General features: G+C 39.7%; 4 protein-coding genes across 8 annotated transcripts in view; all 4 read right to left on the reverse strand.

Annotated features, from left to right (window-relative positions):
- Window positions 1-20: 20 nt before the first annotated feature.
- Window positions 21-8,092, reverse strand: LOC6525595. 2 transcript variants are annotated; one of them, XM_015190894.2, is made up of 3 exons: window positions 7,951-8,092; window positions 1,054-1,453; window positions 21-948 (listed from the first exon to the last, which is right to left on the reverse strand). In XM_015190894.2, the coding sequence occupies exons 2-3, from the start codon at window positions 1,450-1,452 to the stop codon at window positions 742-744; spliced, it is 606 nt and encodes a 201-aa protein (XP_015046380.2). In that variant the 5' UTR covers window position 1,453; window positions 7,951-8,092; the 3' UTR covers window positions 21-741. The 2 variants fall into 2 exon arrangements, with proteins under 2 accessions (XP_015046380.2, XP_002101430.2); XM_002101394.4 differs by lacking the exon at window positions 7,951-8,092 and adding an exon at window positions 2,450-2,674.
- Window positions 8,093-8,222: 130 nt separating this feature from the next.
- On the reverse strand, window positions 8,223-8,885 carry LOC120322398. Its single transcript, XM_039377616.1, has one exon. It carries the CDS (start codon window positions 8,447-8,449, stop codon window positions 8,357-8,359), a length of 93 nt encoding a protein of 30 aa, XP_039233550.1. The 5' UTR covers window positions 8,450-8,885; the 3' UTR covers window positions 8,223-8,356.
- A 2,558-nt stretch (window positions 8,886-11,443) lies between these two features.
- LOC6525596 (regulator of G-protein signaling 7) lies at window positions 11,444-17,723 on the reverse strand. The gene is made up of 7 exons (XM_002101395.4): window positions 16,395-17,723; window positions 15,781-16,028; window positions 15,524-15,707; window positions 15,173-15,459; window positions 14,995-15,108; window positions 14,794-14,919; window positions 11,444-14,731 (listed from the first exon to the last, which is right to left on the reverse strand). Exons 1-7 carry the CDS (start codon window positions 17,091-17,093, stop codon window positions 14,404-14,406), a joined length of 1,986 nt encoding a protein of 661 aa, XP_002101431.2. The 5' UTR covers window positions 17,094-17,723; the 3' UTR covers window positions 11,444-14,403.
- A 315-nt stretch (window positions 17,724-18,038) lies between these two features.
- LOC6525597 (mucin-5AC) overlaps window positions 18,039-23,162 on the reverse strand; it is a 39,233-nt gene continuing 34,109 nt past the window's right edge. For all 4 annotated transcript variants that reach the window (XM_039373359.1, XM_002101396.3, XM_015190895.2 and 1 more), the window contains one exon: window positions 18,039-19,902. In XM_039373359.1, the coding sequence (XP_039229293.1) occupies window positions 19,069-19,902 (834 nt within the window). In that variant the 3' untranslated portion in view covers window positions 18,039-19,068. The remainder of the gene's footprint in view (window positions 19,903-23,162) is intronic.

Genomic DNA, 23,162 nt, shown 5'->3' on the forward strand with positions numbered 1-23,162 from the left:
AAACAAACAAAAACCAAAAATTTGCTTGCATTTCAATAAACTTAATAGGAATTCTTTATTTCTGGAAAGCAACACTGAACGTTTTCCGACATTTGTTGGCAATCGACATCGCTGTCGAGATGGCTATATAAAAGTATTTGTAATTGAAATATACATAGTTATATACAGGCAATACGCTAAGACTAAGACTAATTGCTACCCAGTAGTTTTGTAGTTTGATTCCCGCCCTGCCCTGGCATTCATTTAGTATACAATATAGTCGTATGTGTTTAAAACTTATATATGGGCGCATCATGTGTGGTTCAGTTATTTCTTTTTTCGGCTATATACAACTTTGGACTAGATGCTGTGTGTTTTTGTGTTTTCAGAGAACTCTATGTACAATGCAAAGGAATCGATATCGTTATTGATGGGCACTACGAGTTAAAATACTAGCTGCTTACAAACAAAGTAAATACAATGCCATAAAGCTTTGCCAAGCTACCAGTGAGCCAAACATTATAATTGATATACGGATATATGGCGGTATTCAGCTGAATGATCTGGGTTTTTTCTTTCGGAAAAAAAACAACAGAGTTTCCAGATTACCACCTATCGAAATCGTAGTTATAGACATGTTTGCATGTGGTTTTTAAGTGGGTCAAGTACAGAAATCCGTTGCGCTGCCAGTTGGGAAAAAATCTCTTAATTCTCTCTCCTCCTTCCACTGCTCAATCCCTTCCCCCTCCGTCCCCTTTCCCCTCAGATGTGCAGGGTGGCACCGGGCGGGGAGGTGGATCCGCCAGCTCCTGGCTTGGCGGTGGTCTGTGGCGGCTGCAGATCCTTCGACTGTTCCATGTCGATGACCAGGCAATCGTAGGCCGGAGGCGGCAGCTCGTACTTCACCACACTATCGTAACTTGGCGGCAGTGAGTCCACTATGCGCAGCACATCGTTCTGGGAGTTGATCTGGAAATAAGTTCAGAATATACCATATATGTATATAGAACGATTATCAATCTTCTGCAGCGAGTGAGTGATTCATCAGCATTCTGTCCACTACTCAGTACTCACATGTGGCATGGCTCCATTGGTGGCCCGGTTTCCCGCCTCATCGATGGGTCCCGCCCAAATGCAGACGCCCATGCGGTGCGTGACATAGCCGCAGATGATCACGCTGATCACCAGCATCCCAATGCCCAGGGCGAAGACCAGCCAGCGGGACTCCACGCTGTTGTCCCGCAGATTCTTCTCCAGCTGCAGGGCGCAGAGGATCAGCACCGGCACGGCCACCATGGCCACCAGCAGATCCAATATGGGACGCTGGGTGCTGGGTCCGGCGTTCAGAGGAGTACGTCCGGATCCGGAACCGTTGGCCGATCCACCCAGCGGATGGGAGCCAAAGTTCTGGCTGCTGCTGTTCGGCGTCAAGGTGGAACGGGCCACCACCGTGTTGTGGTTCTGGAGCACCATTCTGGAAAGTGGGACAAACATACAGGATTACACGGCGAAAAACAAGGGGGAAATTGTTTCAACATATAAAAAAACATTTTAATGGCCGCTATTGGAATTTTCTGCCTAAGGATATGTTGAACTTATTTCATTTTCCGCGGCTCCATTTGCACAATGCATTGATTTGAAAGTATTCCAATAAGCCGGTATTTAATTGCGTTTTTTCTCCCAGTGTTGCCCAGACGTCTCATGTTTATGTGATGGGAACTTCGGCTAATTGCTGGCTCTCGATTGTTAATCCCCAATGAATACCCATGAGATTTTTGCAGTGGAAGCGGTTCCGATCACTAACTGTAATCGCTGTACTATCCACACAATGGTGGCTTTTCGTATATATTACAGCTTATTGCATACTATTAGATCTGAGCTAATTTCATAATTTTATAGGAATTCATGCACATGCATTACACAAGTACAAAATATTTAAAGTACATAATTAGATGTGAATCGATTTGTTTGCAGTGTGGGAGCAATAAATCCAATTGGAACTAGATTATTAATTAATCCGAATAGAACTGGATCATTACTTAAGTTTTATCGCTGGACTTTAACAAGGTTTTATTACTGTGTTAACGGAGTGGGAGATCCGATATTTTATTTAGCCAAGAACACTTTGCAGTCCAATTGCTGTTTTCGATTTGTTTGGCAAATATTTAGCGCATATCGCATTGGCTTAATAATACCATAAACATTTGATAAACGCCCCATCTTTGTCAATAAAATCAACTGCGTCACTGAGGCGCAGACGGTGAAAATCAAATATTTGCTAAGCATTTCTCGTTTAGAGTCCAATTAACATTGGTTAGCATTCAATTACCGGCCAAGATGTATCATATTCCAAACCCACATGTCTGTGTCTGCGATTCTGATTGGGATTGTGGTCTATATAGCCTTATGTACATATATACATATATCTATATATACATATATATATAGATATGGCGAATCATATTCGTACCTGGGATCAAAGGCGTTGCTCAGCAACAAGTCGTATACGGCGCGCATTTTGATATTCGTTCTATTCACTCCTCTCGACTTTGTTTTTTTTTTTTTTGTTTTATGTTTTTCTATTGATATCAATTGGTTAATTTATTACTGTCTCTATATTGTTGATGTAAGCGTATTTATTCAATGATTTGAGTGTGACACATGAGTTGAATTGTTGATGCAGTCTTTGATCTTACAGCCATCGAGGTTCGAATATTTATTATTTATTATTTGAGCTAAAAAAATGTTTTTCATTTTCACAGAGATGTGATTTCTGTTTATTATTTAAAACTAATATTCACGGTAATTAAAACAAGAGAATTTTAAATCTTCTTATTTAATTAGCATATATATTGTTTATATTGTTCGCTTTAAAGATTCAACTTATTATAAAAAATATTTCTCAATGAGCGTTGCTATCTACACTGGAAATGAAATTGCTGACTTATTCAAATATTTTTTAAAGTGGAATTTGATACTATTTTAATTCGTTTGCCGCTTGTTTACATTAAAACATTAGATAAACAAAAACCGGCCGTTTACGTTTAATTTATATCTACTATATATGTTTTGTTTTTCTTTATAAAGTTTATAATTTATGTGCATATTATTTATGGTGTTGTGAGAGGAGCGCTTTATGGCTTTGTGTTTTTTTTTTTACACCGCACAGGGAGATAAGGCGGAAAAATTAAGATGAAATGGTATCAGCGCCACACCCGGCGTATACTTGATTTGTAAAACTATGGTGGTTGATACTGCATCGAAGATGGGTGTTATCAAAAAGGGGATTTGCAGTTCACTTGAACGATAAGGGCCTCTGCACGTGATTGTTTGTCGTTCTCACACGCATTGTTATTTGTCTCTCAATAATAGGATGGTATATGTATTTGCACCAAGGCGTTTGTCAATTAACACTTCAGCATTGGACTTGACTTGCACAAAATAAATAACAAACAAACAAAGAGTGAAATTAAAGCCAGCTCGGTCGGGCTGAAACCGATTCGTGGCGATCTGGGCCGGTCAAATGTTGAAATCGGACTGGAAAAGCGTCCAGCAAAAGTGGCCATATAGCATAATCGATGTGGATATGCTGTCAGCTGAGAGCTTCAACACTTTCGTATCTGGACTTTGGACACACCCTACAGAACTCAAGTCAACTGGAATATTACGCCTTAAAGCGGCAGTTTCTAAGCTTTGGATATATCTTAATAATAGGTGATAATTCCATCTAGGATTCCCAGGGAACTGAAGAAAACTTTAAATTAGAGTAGCAAATTTTCCGCTGCAAGAGTGCCAGCATACCCAGAAAACTGCAATGGGTAGCAGCACGCGATCACAGCAATGCAATTCCAGAACGAAATGCTAAGCAGAAAATAATCAGTTTGGTGGAAATTAAAAATTGCAAAGGGCATAGAGAGGTGGTAATTGCCCAAGAAAATAATGATAGCGGGCAAGTTAATAAGGTTCTTGTCAGCTGGTATTATCTAGAAACCGGTTGTAAAGAACTGCCATCGCTCCTTTGATATGGTGAACTTTATCTGAAAGTGGTCTGAACTCTGGTAAAAACATACATACATATTGTATGTATTCCAGATACAAGATAGCAGATAGCGTGGCGACAAGTCTTGATTACCGCTGAAATACTTAAGATCTCTGCAAATGGGAATGCGGCGAACTTGGAGATGTGAAAACCTCGAAGTCGAAGCCAAAGCCGAAGCCGATCAGACAATGGAAATTTGCAATTGTAATTCCAACTGCGTCTGCTGAATGAAACGCCCGGACCTCGTCGGCCACAATAGATACTCTTAATTGCAGTCCATATAGATCTCAGATACAGATGCATCATATGACAAGCGCAAATATGATATACACTCGTATACAGATGGTGGGCCATTATCAGTTTCACACTGATAAGACGGCGCAACGGCTTAAATATACTCAAATACAAACCGGTTTTGCCTGCAAAGAGTTTGTCATTGATTGTCCTCGTTTTCATTCCCGTTTTCCGACGCTTCATTGCCTCATTTGAATGATTTAATGCGCTTGTTAATTCATAAAGTTTGCTTTCTGGGTGAGGACCCAATTTGGGTCTTCGACTGCGACACCGATTTACGTAAGAATCGGGGCGCATTAACCTTTTCCCTTGTTTGCCGTTATTATTTCGCTCGAATTTCATCTGCTGCAAGTTTTTTGCATCCCTTTAATCATCCAGAGGCCCATCTTTGTCTTTCCAATAAACACATTGGCAAAACTGTAAGATTTACGACTAAAGTCAATCGCTGCCTATGCATTTCCGTATCTGCCAGATACTTCTATATCTATATCTATATATATGCATACTTCCGGTGCAGGGATGATATGCGTAGTACTACGTGACGATATCCAAATTTTGAATACAATTCGCATGCTTTCCATTCACAAATTGCATCAGCAACGGGTCGAAAATCGGATCGAGTCATTGACCAGATGTTGAAAAGCACATCACATTTCCAGACGTTAAGTATGTGTGATATGGGATATACTTTAGTATCTTTACCGTTTGCATGTGCACAATGTCAGCTGATCAAAAAATGATTGCCTACAAATACAAATTGGCTGTCAGCGACGCCCACAAATCAAATGAATAGGGAAAGGCCGCAAGAAAAAGCTGACAAAAAGCTAAATCTCTGTTAAAACAGCTATATATATATGATGTAGCATATAGTTTAGGGTAAAACAACCGGCAATTACAAATAACATGGAATTACATTACCGGCTGAGCTTGACTTTGAAAAGAGAGACAGACTTTGATCGCCATTCGAGCGTCAGCAGTGGCCCAGAAACCCAATTGGAGTGCAAATCAGCCAAGTGCAGAGATCACCAGAACATTTATCAGTTCCATATGCCATATACATACATACATACATACATATGTGGTATGCAGCATGTGTATCGAATTTCTGATGACTCGGCTTGAGTTATTTTCGAGGGAGCTGCACTTTGGTTAAACGCTAAATTCGCATTTAGAGTTGTGCTGCTAGGGCCTTCGGATTTATTTATTTCGATACTTGGCTCGTCAGTTTGTCGGATTTACAAAGAATTAGCCTAGACACAAAAACAATAACAAGGCCGTAAAAGTATACGATTCCCAGTAGACGGGTGAATTTCCCTATTTGTTTTCTGGAGCACATGCGTCATATATGGTATACGATATGATTCAGCGCAGCTAAATGGAATTATATGCATGTATGGTATGAATATACAGATTTGGCGAATCTGCAGTTCGCTCGCAATCTTTTGGGGCTTATCAAAACCCGATAAGAGGGGATAATGCAGCTCCACAATGCCACAAAATATATAATAGATGTAGTAATAGTACTACATACATATGTACATGTACACATATGTACTGTGTGTGGATTTTGTGTACCGCTCAGATTTCCCATTAGTTGCTAGGGAAAAATGATATACTGTTGTTTGTAAGCAAAATTAATGCACTTGGGGTAGATTTTCATCGGATATCATGTTGATTGTGCATGGCACAGCCAGCTACTTACATATGTATTTACATTGGAATCATGTTTATATGGACTACTGTAATTTCACGCATAGATAATATGAAACTTGAAGGTGACATTTAAATGCCTCAGCCAATATTCAATCACTTATTCAGCAGCTTAAGTAATTGAAAAGATACCAATTCTGAGAGTGACAGCGTTTTAATGTTTTTTTTCTAACCGCCAGCCATTTTTTCGCTTTGAAACGTTATGAAACCGGCAAGAATGGCTATAGTTTGTTAATAAAAGTGGCGTTTGTGGCTCAGAACAATGCAGAATTTAATTAAAATTCCTTGGGCGATATTCCCGACCTCCCTCACCATTATCCGATGTGTGGCAATCTATAGATGGCACAAACAGACACAACATAGCACAGCACAACAATTTCCTTAATTGCCGCGACAAGAAAATCATAAAACTAAAGCAGAAACTGAAAATAAAAATGAAAAAAAAAGAAAAACCTGACGAAACTGACGCCCACAAAAAGCGAGGCAACAAATTCTTGGGAATTGTCTGGCCCACTTTGCAAGGGAGCCTGAATCGGATATACACAGCAGAGGGCAATTAATTGGGAATCTATACAATTAGATATGACTGAGTGATAAGTGAACTTACAGTGAACATTACAGCAAAATAATCATACGAAAAAAACCCATCTTTTTCCATTCAGAAATTGGTAGACTCTGGGGAAAATCTGGTGATAAACAAATGTCGCTTTACTTTACTTTATCTATTAGTCTAACCCCGACTGTGGTCATGTGTGCATCTGTATCTTTAAGTGCTTTACATGAAGCAAAAACAAATGAATCGATGCCGATGATGGAGAGGCATTAAATATTGTATTAATTGATCAGATCGCCGAGTGTCGCTTAATTGTGAATGGGGGAGCATTTGTTGCTCGATGCTTTTTGATTGACTAAATGGCGGGGGGGAAACCTAAAAGGGAAGGGGAAGCGGGGATCCCCTTGGAAGTGAAAGCTTCGCCAGAAAAGCCGAAAAAGATTCCTCCACTTGTGCAGCTCGCTCTTTTCTTCTCTATTTCCTGTTTGGTCACGTAGTCAAGTTTTTGACAATAATTGGTGGCCACCATACATCGTGCATACATAGATATATAGGAATAAAAGTGCCTCGGCTCGTTCTACAAGTTCTTCTTTTATTGTTTTTCTTTGTTTTTTTTTTTTTTTTGGTTTTTTATATATTTTTTTCACAAGCTGGACTGCGCAAGAAGTGGGCTATATATGTGTGCACAACGATACTATATATAGAAACTAATGATGAAAACATTTAATTCTTTTTGCCTGCTATCAATAAATTTTATTTATCCGCTTGTTGCTCTTGACGATTCTTCTCGCGTTTTTTTTTTGTGAAACAAAAGCATTTCGAAGTGTGGAAACACATTGTTTACTTTTTTCCCGAGCGGATTTCAAAATAAATGGCTTTGTTGTAGCTGCTGATAAGCATTGAAACTGAAAACACCTGTTTTCCAAGCGAAGCGATGGCTCAAATTTTCTTTTATTTTATATTGCCAATTGCATGGCCCACAGAGAGAGAAAAAAAAACAAAACAAAAAAAAAGATGAGCCATACGAATATGCACACCAGCTGTCTGCCATCCCTTTCGCTCCTTTGGCTTTTCCCACTCTGTGCACTTTATTTATAGCCTTAGAAATGGGGGATTTTTTGGGGGGTCACTTGGGGTAAACATGTTTGTCGGCATTTGGTACACTTGCGAAAAGCGACCCACATGGAAAAGCTCCCTTGGAAAATTATGATCGACCCTGTAGCTTTGAATATATCTCGTAGAATGCTTAATACCCTTTTTAAATGCTTAAGAATGCTTAATACCTTTTTAAAATGTTATCTTCTTGTATCTTTTGTACTAGCATAACTGTAGCTTTAGTGGCATATACATAGGTATTTTTTCTCTGTGTACTCACTTGAAAATGCTTTTTGGCCGCCGTGGATGTTCCTCTCTCTCTCTCTCTTTCTGCTCTCTATCTCACGCACTCTTTGCCTCGCTTCGTTTTTGCAATTCTTCGATTGAATTCTCTTCCTCAAATTTGAGGAGCACAAAAGGCCAAACAATAAAAAAATATACAAACAAAAAGCACTGAAATTCTGTTTTTTTTTTCTTTTGTTTTATATTAGCAATTATGCACGCGTTTCAATTGTTTTTCGTGGGTGAATTTTTTTTTGTTTTTAAATTTTATTTTTGTTTTGTTATGTTTGTGATTATTTTGCGGTTTGCAAATGAGATCGTTGGCACACTGAATTGCAGCAAGTTGAATGGACTTTTTTAAGGGGAAATTGGAAATTGGCACTTGGTTTTGAGAATTATCGGAATTATCGGTGCTGGCTTTGGGTGTACTCGTAGTGCTCCTTCCTGAAGTTTGGATCCTCGCCGCTCTCACAGAAAATCCAGCGCCTGTGCACCATTACAACAAATCTTGGATCGAATCTCTTTTCTCCGCGCAGGATTCGAATTATAGATTTTGATTCGGTTTTGGTTTTGGTTTTGCTTTTGGATTCTCCACCCTCGCGATTCTTCTGTGGCCCACTCACTGAACTTTGGAACTGTGGAGCACAACGATGCTACTACTACGGACGACCGGTCTGCGAGCAGGAACTGCCTTCATATACACATCTCGATCTCGATCTCGATGTGGATTCTCGATGTGGATTCTCGATCCCGATGTCGATGTTGGGTATATAGAAATGGATTTTCCGTCTTCTGTTCGCTGGCCACCGCTTCCTCCCCTGTTCCTCGGTCTTTATTCGGCACGTAGTACGTAGGGTCTTTATGCTTTTCTTTTCTGCTCGTTGTGAGAATTTCGAACCAGAGGCGAAGAATGCTGAGAAGCGACTGGCAGATCGCAAACGTCGCTGCCAGCGCCTCGCTTTCCGCTGCCGACGTCGGCAGAGGTGGAGGCGTCTGTTGTTGCTTTTGTTGGCGCTCGTGAAGATGCTCTCCACTCTCCGCTCTCCACTCTCCGCTCTCCAATCTTCGCACCAGAGATGCTGCAACTGGGCGTTGAAAATGATTAGTTATCAACGTAACTACGAATAAAATTGCTTCATTTTAATATAAGTTTTAAACTTTAATATGAATATGTTTTTATAAAATGTTTCGATTTTATTTCATGCCATTTACCATACTTACTTGTAATTTAATAATCAGTTTGCTTGTTTTGCTTCTGCCACGCTTTATCAAGTTCATTCTTTAAATAGCATATTCAAGGCCTTAAAAGAAGAGTTACAAATTATACGACTTCTTAAGTAAAATATAAAGTCAAGAAATACAGAAATTATCTGTATTTGTGACTCTGATAATGTGATATTTTTTTTTCTTCATTTATAAAATCAACTATTTATTGATCATGAATACTTTTCTGAGCATCTCTGGAAACATTCGTAGATCTAGTTTGGTTCTCTCCTCTGCTGATGTGTGAATCGTGAAGCGGGCCGAAGACACTTTTCGCAATTCTTCTCTCTCGCGCTCTCTCTCTCTCTCTGCTGCTGCTGCTCACTCGCTCATTTTCGGGAGCCTGGTGATAAGAGATGCCGTTATCTGATTGCCAATGTGACACATTGAGGCGGCGATGGGCCAACGCTTGTTGTTGTTGTCACAGCTTAACGATCTGCACACGCACACACAAAAGCACTGATAAGGGGGAAGACACCTCTTCTGTCTGGAGTCTTCTGCACTCTTATCTTCTCCTGCTCCTTTATCTTTATTCGCACATTCTTCGCCTGGCAAGTGGTGAAATCTTCACCTAACATACTGCTATTTATTTGTGCCTTTTTGGATAGTTGGCTCTCAGAAATGTTTATGGGGCTTACCTTAATCGTGAGCCTTGAATTTAGATTCTTGGCTGGGGGGAGTTTTGGGAATTCACTAAGACCTGGGAAGAGATTACAGATTTCGTGGAGCAGAAGAAGCCACTGCAATGGAAGTTGTAAAATGTAAAAGGAAAATATTTCTTATACTACAGCAGATAACAAAGATTGTGAAGACGCAAAAAAATGCCATAAAAACTATACGATATCTTTATCAATTTGCATATCATTCTGCGTTGTCCACGTGTGTGTTGGCAGTAGTTTCATTTAAAAATAGTTCGTTTATGATAAAGATAGAGCAGGAATTAAATCTTTACGTTTTGATTTGCAATATTGCGTTAAAATGAGAAGGTACACTCTGAAGGAAGCTTGACTGTACATTACCTTTTTGCCTTATCAGACTAATTTTTTGATCCGTCAAAATTGTGTTCAATAAACCCCGATTGCGTCATCCGAATATTGTTTTGTGTTGTATTGTATATTGTACGAGTATTTGATTTAAAATAAATGTGGGTCAATGGATTATCAATGCCCCGAATGAGACGTCGAATAGGCACGATTCGCCTGGATACGAAGCACCGGGTACCGTTACCCCAACCAGATTATATCATATATGTATGTATGTGCCTATGGGATAGTTCGATGAACACATGGACAGCAGTGCAATGACTCGAGATGATCACTCTTTTTCCAGGTACGCAGATATATGGATTACCAGAGAGAACGGGGCTTAGAGCGGCCAAGTCCCATTTAAGGTTTTATAGCGAAAACGTGATCGGGCTGCTCTCTAAAAAAAAATCCTCCCTCCCCCCCTTGCCATTTCCCTGTAGAATCGACTTTGGGAAAAACTTGTGCAAAATGCCGGTCACGTCGCATGCCGCTGTATCTGTATCTGTATCCGAGTATCTTTTCCTGCATCTCAACTTCACTGCCATTCGCAAGTATCTGTATCTTGGCCAAAAGCCTGGCTAAAGCAAATTAGATAAGTCGCATCCCCCGGATAAAACTTGGCCACATTCGGTTCCAGATTGAGATTCATACTCATACTCATACTCATACTCATACTCGTGTTCCGGGAGACAAATTGATAAGGGGGCAGCAGAGCTTTGTTGCGGGACGGGAAGTCGTTGTTGCTTAGGCTTATCTCGAGACCTCGCGGGTAATAATAATAAAAAATATAAATAAAAAGTGAATAAACAAAGGTAAACACCTGACAGTCTGAGGAGGTTGTGGGTGGTGTCGCTATCGCCATTTGATTTGGGTTCGGCATAGCCATAAGCCAACGGAAACTCTGATTTCGATTTGTGGCTTTTCCCCATTTTCAACGGAACCACCTACTTTTATAACTACTCGTGTAAAATTCCTACATGGAAAATTACGTGGGTATTTATATATATAAAAGAATAGTAGAATTGGTATGAATTTTCTATAAAAATATTGGAAATAAACAAATAAAATGCCTAATTTTAAATATTTTTTAATTAACGTAAATTAATTAAAACGGTTAATTAACGTAAATTAATTAAAAAATATATAAATTAGTTATAAATTAAAATCGATTAAGCTCCTAATTACAAATAAAACGCACTTATGTTTGCTTAAGTTTGTGTTTTAGTTAGTTTTGAGTCACAATGAAATTCATTTATTTTATACTTTGGTTTTTTGTTGCTTAAATTGCGCTTTATTTATTTACTTCAGTTTTGTTTTTCTTGCTGAACAATTTACAATAAACGCGGCCATTTGTTGTGTTTTTCTTGTAGTTTTCCTTGCTTGTTTTAGTTTATTTAATACTTATTGATTTTTGTATGTTGTTTGTTGTGTTTTATTTAAATTTTTTCCTGCAGTCTAAACCTAAAAAGTTGTTTTGCTGTTGCTTGTTGTGTACACGTACATATATCGAATATTTTTTGATTATTTGATTTAATTAGTTTTCTTCGAGTTAGGGGACCAATTTTCCCTTCTAACCACTTAGTTTTTCATCGATTTTGTTTAGAGTTTTTATAGTTTCCGCTACATTTAATGGTTATTTTCATTAGGTGGGGGCGTTGAAACAGTAAAAGGGGAAAAACAGTTGGCCAACAGTTTCTATATATATATTTATGTAATTATATATAATCTGGCAAACGATAACAGTGGAAAGCCAAAGGAAAATTTGTGTGTGAATGGCGGGGTTTTCCCAGTTTTTTTCTTGTCTTAGCTTTGGCTATTTTGAAATCGATTTAAATTTTTCACTACCAACACATAGACGCACATCGAGATATATGGTATATATCGTAGTTTATAATTATTCCGTTTTCTTTTTTCCTTTTTCGTGTATCTTTAATTTTACTGAATTCTGTATACTTTATATTGTATAGTTGAAGTTATTATTTGTAGACACCATTTACAATTACAGTTACAATTAGATAGACACACACAATGCGATCCTAATTAAGTAATCGTACATATAATACGCCTCTGATTTTTGTATCCTTTTGCTAATCCTTTTTTGGCCCAAAAGTAGGCAGCATGAGTGCATGAGTGTGTGTGCAAATTACATGTGTATAATATATAGTTCCAAGTTTCAAGTTCAAGTTCCTTAGTTTATCTAAGTCTAATTGCTATTCCGTAAGATCCGAGGATCAGTTTGATGTTTCACATTAATATATAGATGCGCTCACTTTTATACAGTTGCGGTCAAAATAGGAGCAGCGTAATATAATGTAATTAAATTAAATAATAAAGAACTTTCTAAAAATAAGTTAGAAAACTATTTAATTGGCTCTATCCATCAAAAACTAATTTTTTACTTATAAGACACAAAACTACTGCTGATTGCTTTTGAGACTTGGTATTAGGCATTAATTAAAGGATATTCCGATTTTTAAAGCGCACGCTGCTATTGTTTTGACCGCAGCTGTATGTGTAATAGTTTCGAGTCCTACCCCGTTTGTCCAATCCAAATTATATTTTGGGAGAGATTCTACTGGGAGAACCAAGTTCGTTGGGGCTATCAAGTCTCCCTAGTTGTTTAGCCCCTTTATTTGTTTGTAAAGCTCACTTGTTTTTTTTTTTTGATCTAACTTCCTATAAGCTATCACACCTTTGACCCTATCTATCCTACTTCACCGCCCACTCGCCCAACCGAACTTGGCTCTCGCACTCTCGTTTGCCATCTTCCACTTGTTGCTACTACTTTACTGTCTATTATTAACATAATTAATTCTAAACATTCACTAAAAACGAAAACATTAGACCATCTCTCTCTCTCTCTCTCTCTTTGTCACACACACAAGCGCGCACAGTGAGCGGCAAAAAAATATTATGATTAAAATCTTAGCTATTATATTTCTTATTTTTCTGGCGCCTTAACGATATGTGAGTGGGTGTGTATGGGTATGCAGGTAACGGTGCGGGTGTGTGTGTGCAAGAGAGAGAGAGAGAGAGAGAGGGGGAGGGAGAGGAGTGATGAAAAGAGACACCTAATCAAGGTGATAAAGGAACTTAAGCCAACAATTAGATTTTTCTTACATTTCTCTGATGGATGTGGGATCGTGTCAAAAGCTATTTAAAATTTGACCGGCAGAAAAGCTGAATGCTATGGCATCGCATGCTGACAAAAGCTGTCCAGCATGAGTGGGTTTTCCGTTTTCAATTTTCGTAAGATTTCCGATTTCCGCCTTGCCTTCCTATTAATTAAGCTAATTCTCTTAGTTTGAATATAAGTACCTCATAGAATCGGGGCATTCCTTGGATTTTCGTATCTTTGGTGTTATTTGGTTACAGTTTGACATTTACTAGTGGTTTCTCTATGGTTTTACTTCATATTTTCATATTGGTGTCTTCGATTACGATCGTTTTGCATGTCGGTTAATAGTTAATAATTCGTATTCGCTTGTATATTATAAGTATGAGAATAAGGTCTCGGCGGTTGTTGGTGTTGTCTTTCGTCTTCAACTTTCCGTATTCGGTTATTAAAATAAGTACATTCCGGATGGCTTAACTGAGAATCGCTAGAGATTTGAAAACAACTATTGAGTGGCTCCAAAAAGTAGGTTAATACAAATTTCGAAATCTCCGATTATGGAATCATTATGTTCAATATATTGCAGTGGAATTCCTAGGGACATTGTTTATCCTATCATTTAGACCTCAGCAGGTAATTGTTTTAAAATATCCATTGATTTCAGAAAAACCTCCAGTATTCGATTACTATTTGTTCTTAATCAAGCCTTTGGCAGTTTCATATTTGCATAGTAAGTGGTGTTTTTGCATTTCGTCTGATTTAGAGGGAGATAGCTACAGATTGAGATGGCTACTATAGTTTTTCTTGGGGCACTTTGAGGTAACACATAATCGATCAACAAACAATCACATAAAAAAATACTTCAAAATCGAGAGAACACGCGACACAGTGGCAGATTAATTAAATGAGTAACAACGAATGAGTACCGAGGTGAGTACCGATTTGAGTACCGAGGTGAGTACCGAGTGAGTACCAAGTTCATTTGGTAATTCCCCTGCACAAGGACATCCTAGCCCACTGCGATGACGGGGAATCCCCGCAGCGTATCTCAACGTTTCACCCCGAACAGATTTGGTATGGACTTGATCTTCTTGCGCGAGCAGTTCAAGTAATCCTTGTACATGTCCGATCTCAGATACCTGGAGTACGAGTCGCTCTTCATCAGGTGATACACATGCGAGGCGGCCACGTCGAAGCACCACCTGTTCGGTCCACTCGGCGAGTTGACCGCCTCGCGGGCCAGCTCCACCGACTTGGAGTCCACGTTGACCGGACATGGGGCCTCTGGGGCCAGGAACTCCTGCCAGATCTTCTGGATCGCCTCCTTGATCTCCGATTGCGGCAGCGCCTTCATCTCCTGCACCGATTCCCAGAATCTGTGGAAAGTCAAGGAGATAGTGGATAGGAGATATTAGCAACGATTGTGGAAGGCACTCACTTGAGATTCTCGCCGCTGTACTCCTTCTCCAAGAACTTGGTGAACTGCTCGCGTCCGATGGCATCGTTCAGTAATTCGCGCAAACTGAATGCCCAGCGCTTCACGCGCCGCACAGGAACTTCTTTGCTGTTAGATTGAAAATAATTATTAACAAATGAAATGCATAAATCATTATTAACTTTGAGATATGTGGTGCCTTACCTATTCTTCTCCGTATCCCACATCTCGGTGCTGTCGGTTTGCCAGGGATTCGGCAGCTCGGGCGAGGTTATAAAGTAATCAAACTCATTGTACTGATCGTAGTAGGCAACCAAACTGTGGAAAAAGAAATAATTTTTAATGCAATCAAATCTTACTTATGCACAAATGTATATCTTACGCCTCGGCCGCCTTTGACACTTTGATTGTGCGACGCTCGAGTTTCTGTTTGCGCAGCGCAATGATCCGCGTCAGCTGCTCGACGGGATTCTTGGCCAGGGAGGCGCCGGCGGATCCGGTTCCATGGCTGGAACCACCGCGTCGATAGGCCTTCTTTATGTCGATCTCGGTGGTGTTGACGCAGCCGGGCATCGGCCGATGGACATCCCAGAAGGCCCGCTCCTGCGAGTCCAGCACCTTCCGCTCCAGCTTGTCCCGCTTCTTGGCCACTTTGCTCTGCGATTCAGCCTGGAAAATATGCAAATCATATAAGATTAAATTGGCCTATTATATTATCGGTTGAAAGTCTGACCTGCATGAATATAAACTCCCACTTCCTGGAGAACATCTTCTGCAGCTTGGCCAGATTCTCGGCCTCGTAGTCGGCCAACTCGAGTCGCGTCTTATTCTGCATGGTGCGCTTGCAAAGGTAGACGGCATAGTCCGTATTCTCGGGCTCCCAGCAATTCGAGGGCCAAAAGTAGGGCGTCTGGAATCTGGCGCGAGAATTACATATATAAGTATCTGAAAGATGCAAAGATACTATGTATATGAGATGGTACCACTCACCTGTAGAAGGTGCCGTCATTTTTGACGGTCAGCGCGTGATCGTCGATGGGAAATATGTAGCCATGTGAGCTGAGCAGGTGGGCAAAATGCAACGCCTCCGTCACGTCCTCCACGTCGAAGTTCTTGAGGATCCAGGCCACCAGATCCGCACCCGTGAACACCGATGGCACCTTGCTCATGAACGCCTTCACCGTGCGCACGGCCACGCCCGTCGACTCCGCCTGCATCTTCTCGATGATGGCCTCCATCTGGGAATGGAATCGATTTAATTAGCGCCAATTAGCGGCAAAACTGAATGCGAATCAATAAGCTGAATAAGCTGGCATGTGCATAATAACGCTAATGAACACCACTCTCAAGAAAAGAAAGGGAAATGCAATTATCTAGCGGAATACAAATATGCAAGGCATTGTTCAAGGTAACAATTAATGATAATGCGCCTGTAAGGTTATCACATGTGCATTTGAAAATAAAGTTTAAATAAAATCAAATAAAATTTTAGGACCTCTCAAGAATGTTTGGTAGAAAACATAACTAAACATAAGTAACCAAATGAAGCATTACATAAATAATAACTATTTTTAAGGCATCTGCTAGTCGCACAAGTGCATTACCTTTTTGTACACTAGGATATTGGGTGCGTCCTCGTTCTTCCCGCCGCGCTGATGATGCGACGCCGATGGAACCGCTAGGGCGGATGCGGTGGGCGGCTGTGGCGGCTGGGCGGCCGACTGTCCCGCCGCCGACTGCTGTGGGTGGGCGTGGTGGTGGTGATGGTGGTTCCCGCTGACGGTCAGCAGACCGCCGCTGGTGCCGCTCTGCTTGCTGCCCGCCGCCGCCGTCGACGAGGTTGTGGCCGAGGAGGGGGATGTGGTGGTGGCGGCTGCCGTCTTGGCACCTGCAACGGTGGGTGTGGATGTGGATGTGGGTGCAGTGGTTGGTGTGGTTGCTGGCTGGGATGCCGATGTTGTGCCTACTGTGGCTCCTGTTCCTGTTGCTGCTGGTGAGGCCGCTGAGCCACTGCCATTGTTACTGCCATTGGGCAGTGGTGTTGGCGATGGAGTGCCTGTGCCGGACACTACTACTCCTGCTGCTGCAGCTCCTTCAGCTCCTCCTCCTCCGACAACGACGGTGGTGTTGGTGCTAGCAGTGGCAGTGGCGGTGGTGGTGGCGTTGGCGGACTGTGGCTCCGGAATGGCCACCGCCAGCGGATCGCTGCTGTTGCTGCTGGAGCAGTCCGTTTTGGCCGGCGCCGCGGTGCTGCTGGCATTGGTGGCTTGTGTTTTGTCCGCCTCCGAGTTCATCGTTACCATTTTCTCGAACGGCTGCGCTCCAGGGATATTTGGTTTCCAGAGCTGTGGCTATTTTTAAACGCTGGGCGCAGAGGGGCGTGGGTGCCGGCTGCTTGTCGAGTGCTTCTACTTCTGCTTCCTACTGCTGCTCCTTTCACCAAAGTGGGTGGTGTTTTCCCAGCCTGTGTGCGCGTGTGTGTGTGTGTGTGTGTGGGCTTGAGTGCGTGTGTGTGTGTGAATCAATTGAATGGCTTAAATAGATTTTGTTCAATTTTTAGTTGTCATTTTGCCTTTTCTAATGCCATTTTGCGAAGCTTTTTCCACCTCTGGCTCCTCCTGGATTTTCACTTCGATTTTACTGCTTCCGCTCTTCCGTTTCCTTTTTTCCTGTATGCTTGAAATTCACTGGAGTTATGGCACACACACACACACACACACGCACACAAGGTGACGGTTCGCTTAGTACAATGCTCCAGCAGCTTTTCTGGTATAATTTTGAATTAGTGTATTTTTCGAATTTTTAATTTAAATTTTCTTTTTATTTTTAGCAGCGATTTTTTCCAAGTTTTCGCTTGCTGTCGCTGTTGCTCCTTTTGCCCTCTCTCACTCACTCTCGCCCTCTCGCTCTCGCTCTCTCGTGCTCTCTCGCTCTGGCGCGAAGTGTTTTTTAGCTTTTAGCCCGTAATCATTTTACGGCCCAAAGTCAATCGGCTCCTTAGAGCTTCCTGCTGATAGTCCTTCATCGATTTTTCGTCCTTCCTACCCCAGAAACTCTCTCTCGACCCGCTCTTCCGCTCTCTTTTCGTCCTGCGCCTGCGCCAATACCGTTGTTTACATCCAGCCAGCTGTTGTTTATCGACCACCAATGCCCGATATGATATCGATAAATGCATATCCTTAACTTTCAAAGCCATGGCCGAGTATTGTAATTATCGATTTCAAAAAGTCCTTCGAAAACAAAACCAATCAGTATTTTCAGTTTGCTTTATTTCGATAATAAGAATTTTCGTCTACAAATTATTTAATTCGTTTACATTTAGCAAAAAAAAAAGTATATATGTATATTTTTTATGTATGGTATACAAACTAAATGTGTAATTAACGCATAGTGTGTTCATTAGTTGCATAGCGTGATTTTAACTTATAGTGACCTTAGTTGTTATGGCTTTTATACAAAGTTTTGCAATGATTTTGGAAAAACATTCAAAAACAGATTACAATAAATAGAAAAAAATAATACATATAGTGTGTGTGTGTGCAGGATAAAACATATGTATAGCTAAGGCTAAGCGAAGGATCCTTCGTTTCTATCCATATCGATAATGCATAAAAGTAATTTACTGCCCCTAAGACTAAGTGGTGTCCGTAGCGCCTACACTCGTTTATTATTTACATAGGTTTTCGAATATACTCGTGTATATATTTACCGCATAGGGATTTACATATGTAGGTACTTAAATGTGGTATAAATATATATTAACTCTGCCAGCGATTGGCGATATACATATGTATGTATATCTGCATATCGAAAGGTGAGCAGCAGGACCAAATCGGGGTTTATTTCTTATATGACCAGCTCTACATAACGTAACTATTTGTTAGTGGTGGCGAAGAAAGTAGACAGTGGATTAATGGAAAAGTTTCAATTTTATAACAGCTTTACAGTACACGAAATATTCTGTTAAAAAAAACACAAAATATAATGCAGAAGATATAGAAATGTTGAATGAACAAAAGTGAGACCATATTAAAAGATTTGGGTCTATGGAAACCAAAGGCCTTAAGAAATGCTATAAACAATGAGTAAGATTATCATTTCTCTATTAAAAGGGTTAGGCTTTCCATTTCGTATCGTCTAGGCTGGGATTCAATAGCAAAATAGCGGATTCGGATTGGCCTCCGTATAGATCACATTTTGACACTACGCTTATCAATGACATAGAACCATCATTATCGACATGATTACTCAGATTATGATAAGTATGTACGTATATTATTACTGCTGCTGCTGTTGCTGCTGCTGCTGTTCCCTTGACTGCCTCACCGATCGCTCCCTGTCCCGATTCCGTTCCCGTTCCCTTTCGGACCACAAGGGCTGACCACTTTGGGCCTGATAGGAGAGCGGAGGAGGCGGTGCCGCCAACTGGGCCTGGGGCACCAGTTCCGCCTGCGGATTGAACTGGTTGTTCGTGTTGTAGTTGACCAGGATATCGCCGGCGAGACTGTGACCGATATTCACGCTCCGATCGGGATAGCCCTGGTTCTGGGCCTGCACCTGGATCGGCTGCGACTGCACCTGCTGAACCTGCGGCTGCTTGTTCCTCCAGTGCTTGTGCTGGGCCACGGGCACCAGACGGTATAGCGGCTCCGCCGACGGAGCACTTGGATATCCGGGCACATAGTACGGCGGATAGTGTGAGTGCGGATGGGAGTGGGCAAGATGTCCCTGTTTGCTGCTCGGACGCACTCTCTTGAACTGCGGCGGAGGTCGCTGCCAGAACTGCAGAGGATTGGACTGGACAGGAGATGGGGGCCGCAATTGCTGTGGATCCTCCACAAATTGCGGAATTGGCGTGCTGTAGATCTGCGGCTCATAGATCGGTTGCTGCTGGTGCTGTTTGCCCACACGGAAGTGGCGACCCGGCAGGTAGGAGTCCGGCTGGGTGGCATCCAGATTGGGATCCAACTGCAGCTGCTGTTTGCCCACACGCAAGTGACGCTGTCGCTGGCCAGGAGGCTGGTAAACTATCGCCTTGAAGGCGTTCTGATCGTGCTCATCCGCACTGTAGTTCACCATGGGCAGGAAGGGCTGCTTGTCAAAGTCGGGGGCCTGCAAATAATCCATAATAATATATTACATTCAAGAATATGTAGATTATTTTGTGTAAGCAAGCCAACATAGTTTAAGCTTTGATTTTAACTTTCCAACTACTCCCACATTTTTTTTTTTAACTTTTCGTCCAATTTTTGATGATGATTTCTGAATTTTTGCCGAAAATCGCTTTTCTGTTATTTTGCGACTATAAATATCAGAACATTCGAAATATTGGTCCGAATATGGAATGGCATACCTCGTTGAGCTCGTAATTAAATTTCCTATCAAACTGTGTTTTCAAAAAAAAAATTATAACTTTTTCACTTTTCTTTCGTTGTTCGTTCGTTCGTTCTTTCTCGTTGAGCTCGTAATTAAATTTCCTATCGAACTGTGTTTTCAAAAAAGAAAATATATTATTTTCACTTTTCTTCCAATTTTTGATGATGATTTTTTGCCGAAAATCGCTTTTCAGTTATTTTGCCACTATAAATAGCAGTATTTTGATCATAACTTTCGAAATATTGGTCCGAATGTGGAATGGCATACCTCGTTGAGCTCGTAATTAAATTTCCTATCGAACTGTGTTTTCAAAAAAAATAAAATATTGTTTTCACTTTTCTTCCAATTTTTGATGATGATTTTTTGCCAATAACCGCTTTTCTGTTATTTTGCCACTATAAATAGCAGTATTTTGATCAGAACATTCGAAATATTGGTCCGAATATGGAATGCCATACCTCGTTGAGCTCGTAATTAAATTTCGAATCAAACTGTGTTTTCAAAAAAAAAATTATTACTTTTTCACTTTTCTTTCAATTTTTGATGATGATTTTTGGCCGAAAATCGCTTTTCAGTTATTTTGCCACTATAAATAGCAGTATTTTGATCATAACTTTCGAAATATTGGTCCGAATGTGGAATGGCATACCTCGTTGAGCTCGTAAATAAATTTCCTATCGAACTGTGTTTTCAAAAAAAAAAAAATATTGTTTTCACTTTTCTTCCAATTTTTGATGATGATTTTTTGCCGAAAATCGCTTTTCAGTTATTTTGCCACTATAAATAGCAGTATTTTGATCATAACTTTTGAAATATTGGTCTGAATATGGAATGGCATACCTCGTTGAGCTCGTAAATAAATTTCCTATCGAACTGTGTTTTCAAAAAAAAAAAAATATTGTTTTCACTTTTCTTCCAATTTTTGATGATGATTTTTGGCCGAAAATCGCTTTTCAGTTATTTTGCCACTATAAATAGCAGTATTTTGATAAGAACATTCGAAATATTGGTCCGAATATGGAATGCCATACCTCGTTGAGCTCGTAATTAAATTTCCTATCGAACTGTGTTTTCAAAAAAAAAAAAATATTATTTTCACTTTTCTTCCAATTTTTGATGATGATTTTTTGCCGAAAATCGCTTTTCTGTTATTTTGCCACTATAAATAGCAGTATTTTGATCAGAACATTCGAAATATTGGTCCGAATATGGAATGCCATACCTCGTTGAGCTCGTAAATAAATTTCCTATCGAACTGTGTTGTTTTCACTTTTCTTCCAATTTTTGATGATGATTTTTGGCCGAAAATCGCTTTTCAGTTATTTTGCCACTATAAATAGCAGTATTTTGATCATAACTTTTGAAATATTGGTCCGAATATGGAATGCCATACCTCGTTGAGCTCGTAAATAAATTTCCTATCGAACTGTGTTGTTTTCACTTTTCTTCCAATTTTTGATGATGATTTTTTGCCAATAACCGCTTTTCTGTTATTTTGCCACTATAAATAGCAGTATTTTGATCAGAACATTCGAAATATTGGTCCGAATATGGAATGCCATACCTCGTTGAGCTCGTAATTAAATTTCGAATCAAACTGTGTTTTCAAAAAAAAAATTATTACTTTTTCACTTTTCTTTCAATTTTTGATGATGATTTTTGGCCGAAAATCGCTTTTCAGTTATTTTGCCACTATAAATAGCAGTATTTTGATCATAACTTTTGAAATATTGGTCTGAATATGGAATGGCATACCTCGTTGAGCTTGTAAATAAATTTCCTATCGAACTGTGTTTTCAAAAAAAAAAAAATATTATTTTCACTTTTCTTCCAATTTTTGATGATGATTTTTTGCCGAAAATCGCTTTTCAGTTATTTTGCCACTATAAATAGCAGTATTTTGATCATAACTTTCGAAATATTGGTCCGAATGTGGAATGGCATACCTCGTTGAGCTCGTAAATAAATTTCCTATCGAACTGTGTTTTCAAAAAAAAAAAAAATATTGTTTTCACTTTTCTTCCAATTTTTGATGATGATTTTTTGCCAATAACCGCTTTTCTGTTATTTTGCCACTATAAATAGCAGTATTTTGATCAGAACATTCGAAATATTGGTCCGAATATGGAATGCCATACCTCGTTGAGCTCGTAATTAAATTTCGAATCAAACTGTGTTTTCAAAAAAAAAATTATTACTTTTTCACTTTTCTTTCAATTTTTGATGATGATTTTTGGCCGAAAATCGCTTTTCAGTTATTTTGCCACTATAAATAGCAGTATTTTGATCATAACTTTCGAAATATTGGTCCGAATGTGGAATGGCATACCTCGTTGAGCTCGTAAATAAATTTCCTATCGAACTGTGTTTTCAAAAAAAAAAAAAATATTGTTTTCACTTTTCTTCCAATTTTTGATGATGATTTTTGGCCGAAAATCGCTTTTCAGTTATTTTGCCACTATAAATAGCAGTATTTTGATAAGAACATTCGAAATATTGGTCCGAATATGGAATGCCATACCTCGTTGAGCTCGTAAATAAATTTCCTATCGAACTGTGTTTTCAAAAAAAAAAAAATATTATTTTCACTTTTCTTCCAATTTTTGATGATGATTTTTTGCCGAAAATCGCTTTTCAGTTATTTTGCCACTATAAATAGCAGTATTTTGATCATAACTTTTGAAATATTGGTCTGAATATGGAATGGCATACCTCGTTGAGCTCGTAATTAAATTTCCTATCGAACTGTGTTTTCAAAAAAAAAAAATATTGTTTTCACTTTTCTTCCAATTTTTGATGATGATTTTTTGCCGAAAATCGCTTTTCAGTTATTTTGCCACTATAAATAGCAGTATTTTGATCATAACTTTTGAAATATTGGTCTGAATATGGAATGGCATACCTCGTTGAGCTCGTAATTAAATTTCCTATCGAACTGTGTTTTCAAAAAAAAAAAAATATTGTTTTCACTTTTCTTCCAATTTTTGATGATGATT

Source organism: Drosophila yakuba, chromosome X (genome assembly GCF_016746365.2).
Source record: "Drosophila yakuba strain Tai18E2 chromosome X, Prin_Dyak_Tai18E2_2.1, whole genome shotgun sequence".
NCBI lineage: Eukaryota > Metazoa > Arthropoda > Insecta > Diptera > Drosophilidae > Drosophila > Drosophila yakuba.

Bases quoted from the DNA above. Each gene is read 5' to 3' on its own strand.
- LOC6525595 (XM_002101394.4), bottom strand. From the start codon at position 2,496: ATGCGCGCCGTATACGACTTGTTGCTGAGCAACGCCTTTGATCCCAG. The intron at 1,454-2,449 runs GTACGAATATGA...CCCACTTTCCAG, and splicing joins AGCAACGCCTTTGATCCCAG to AATGGTGCTCCAGAACCACA. The intron at 949-1,053 runs GTGAGTACTGAG...ACTTATTTCCAG, and splicing joins CCAATGGAGCCATGCCACAT to ATCAACTCCCAGAACGATGT.
- LOC120322398 (XM_039377616.1), bottom strand. From the start codon at position 8,449: ATGGTGCACAGGCGCTGGATTTTCTGTGAGAGCGGCGAGGATCCAAAC.
- LOC6525596 (XM_002101395.4), bottom strand. From the start codon at position 17,093: ATGGTAACGATGAACTCGGAGGCGGACAAAACACAAGCCACCAATGCC. The intron at 15,708-15,780 runs GTGAGTGGTACC...TTCTCGCGCCAG, and splicing joins AATGACGGCACCTTCTACAG to ATTCCAGACGCCCTACTTTT. The intron at 15,460-15,523 runs GTCAGACTTTCA...CATATTTTCCAG, and splicing joins GGGAGTTTATATTCATGCAG to GCTGAATCGCAGAGCAAAGT.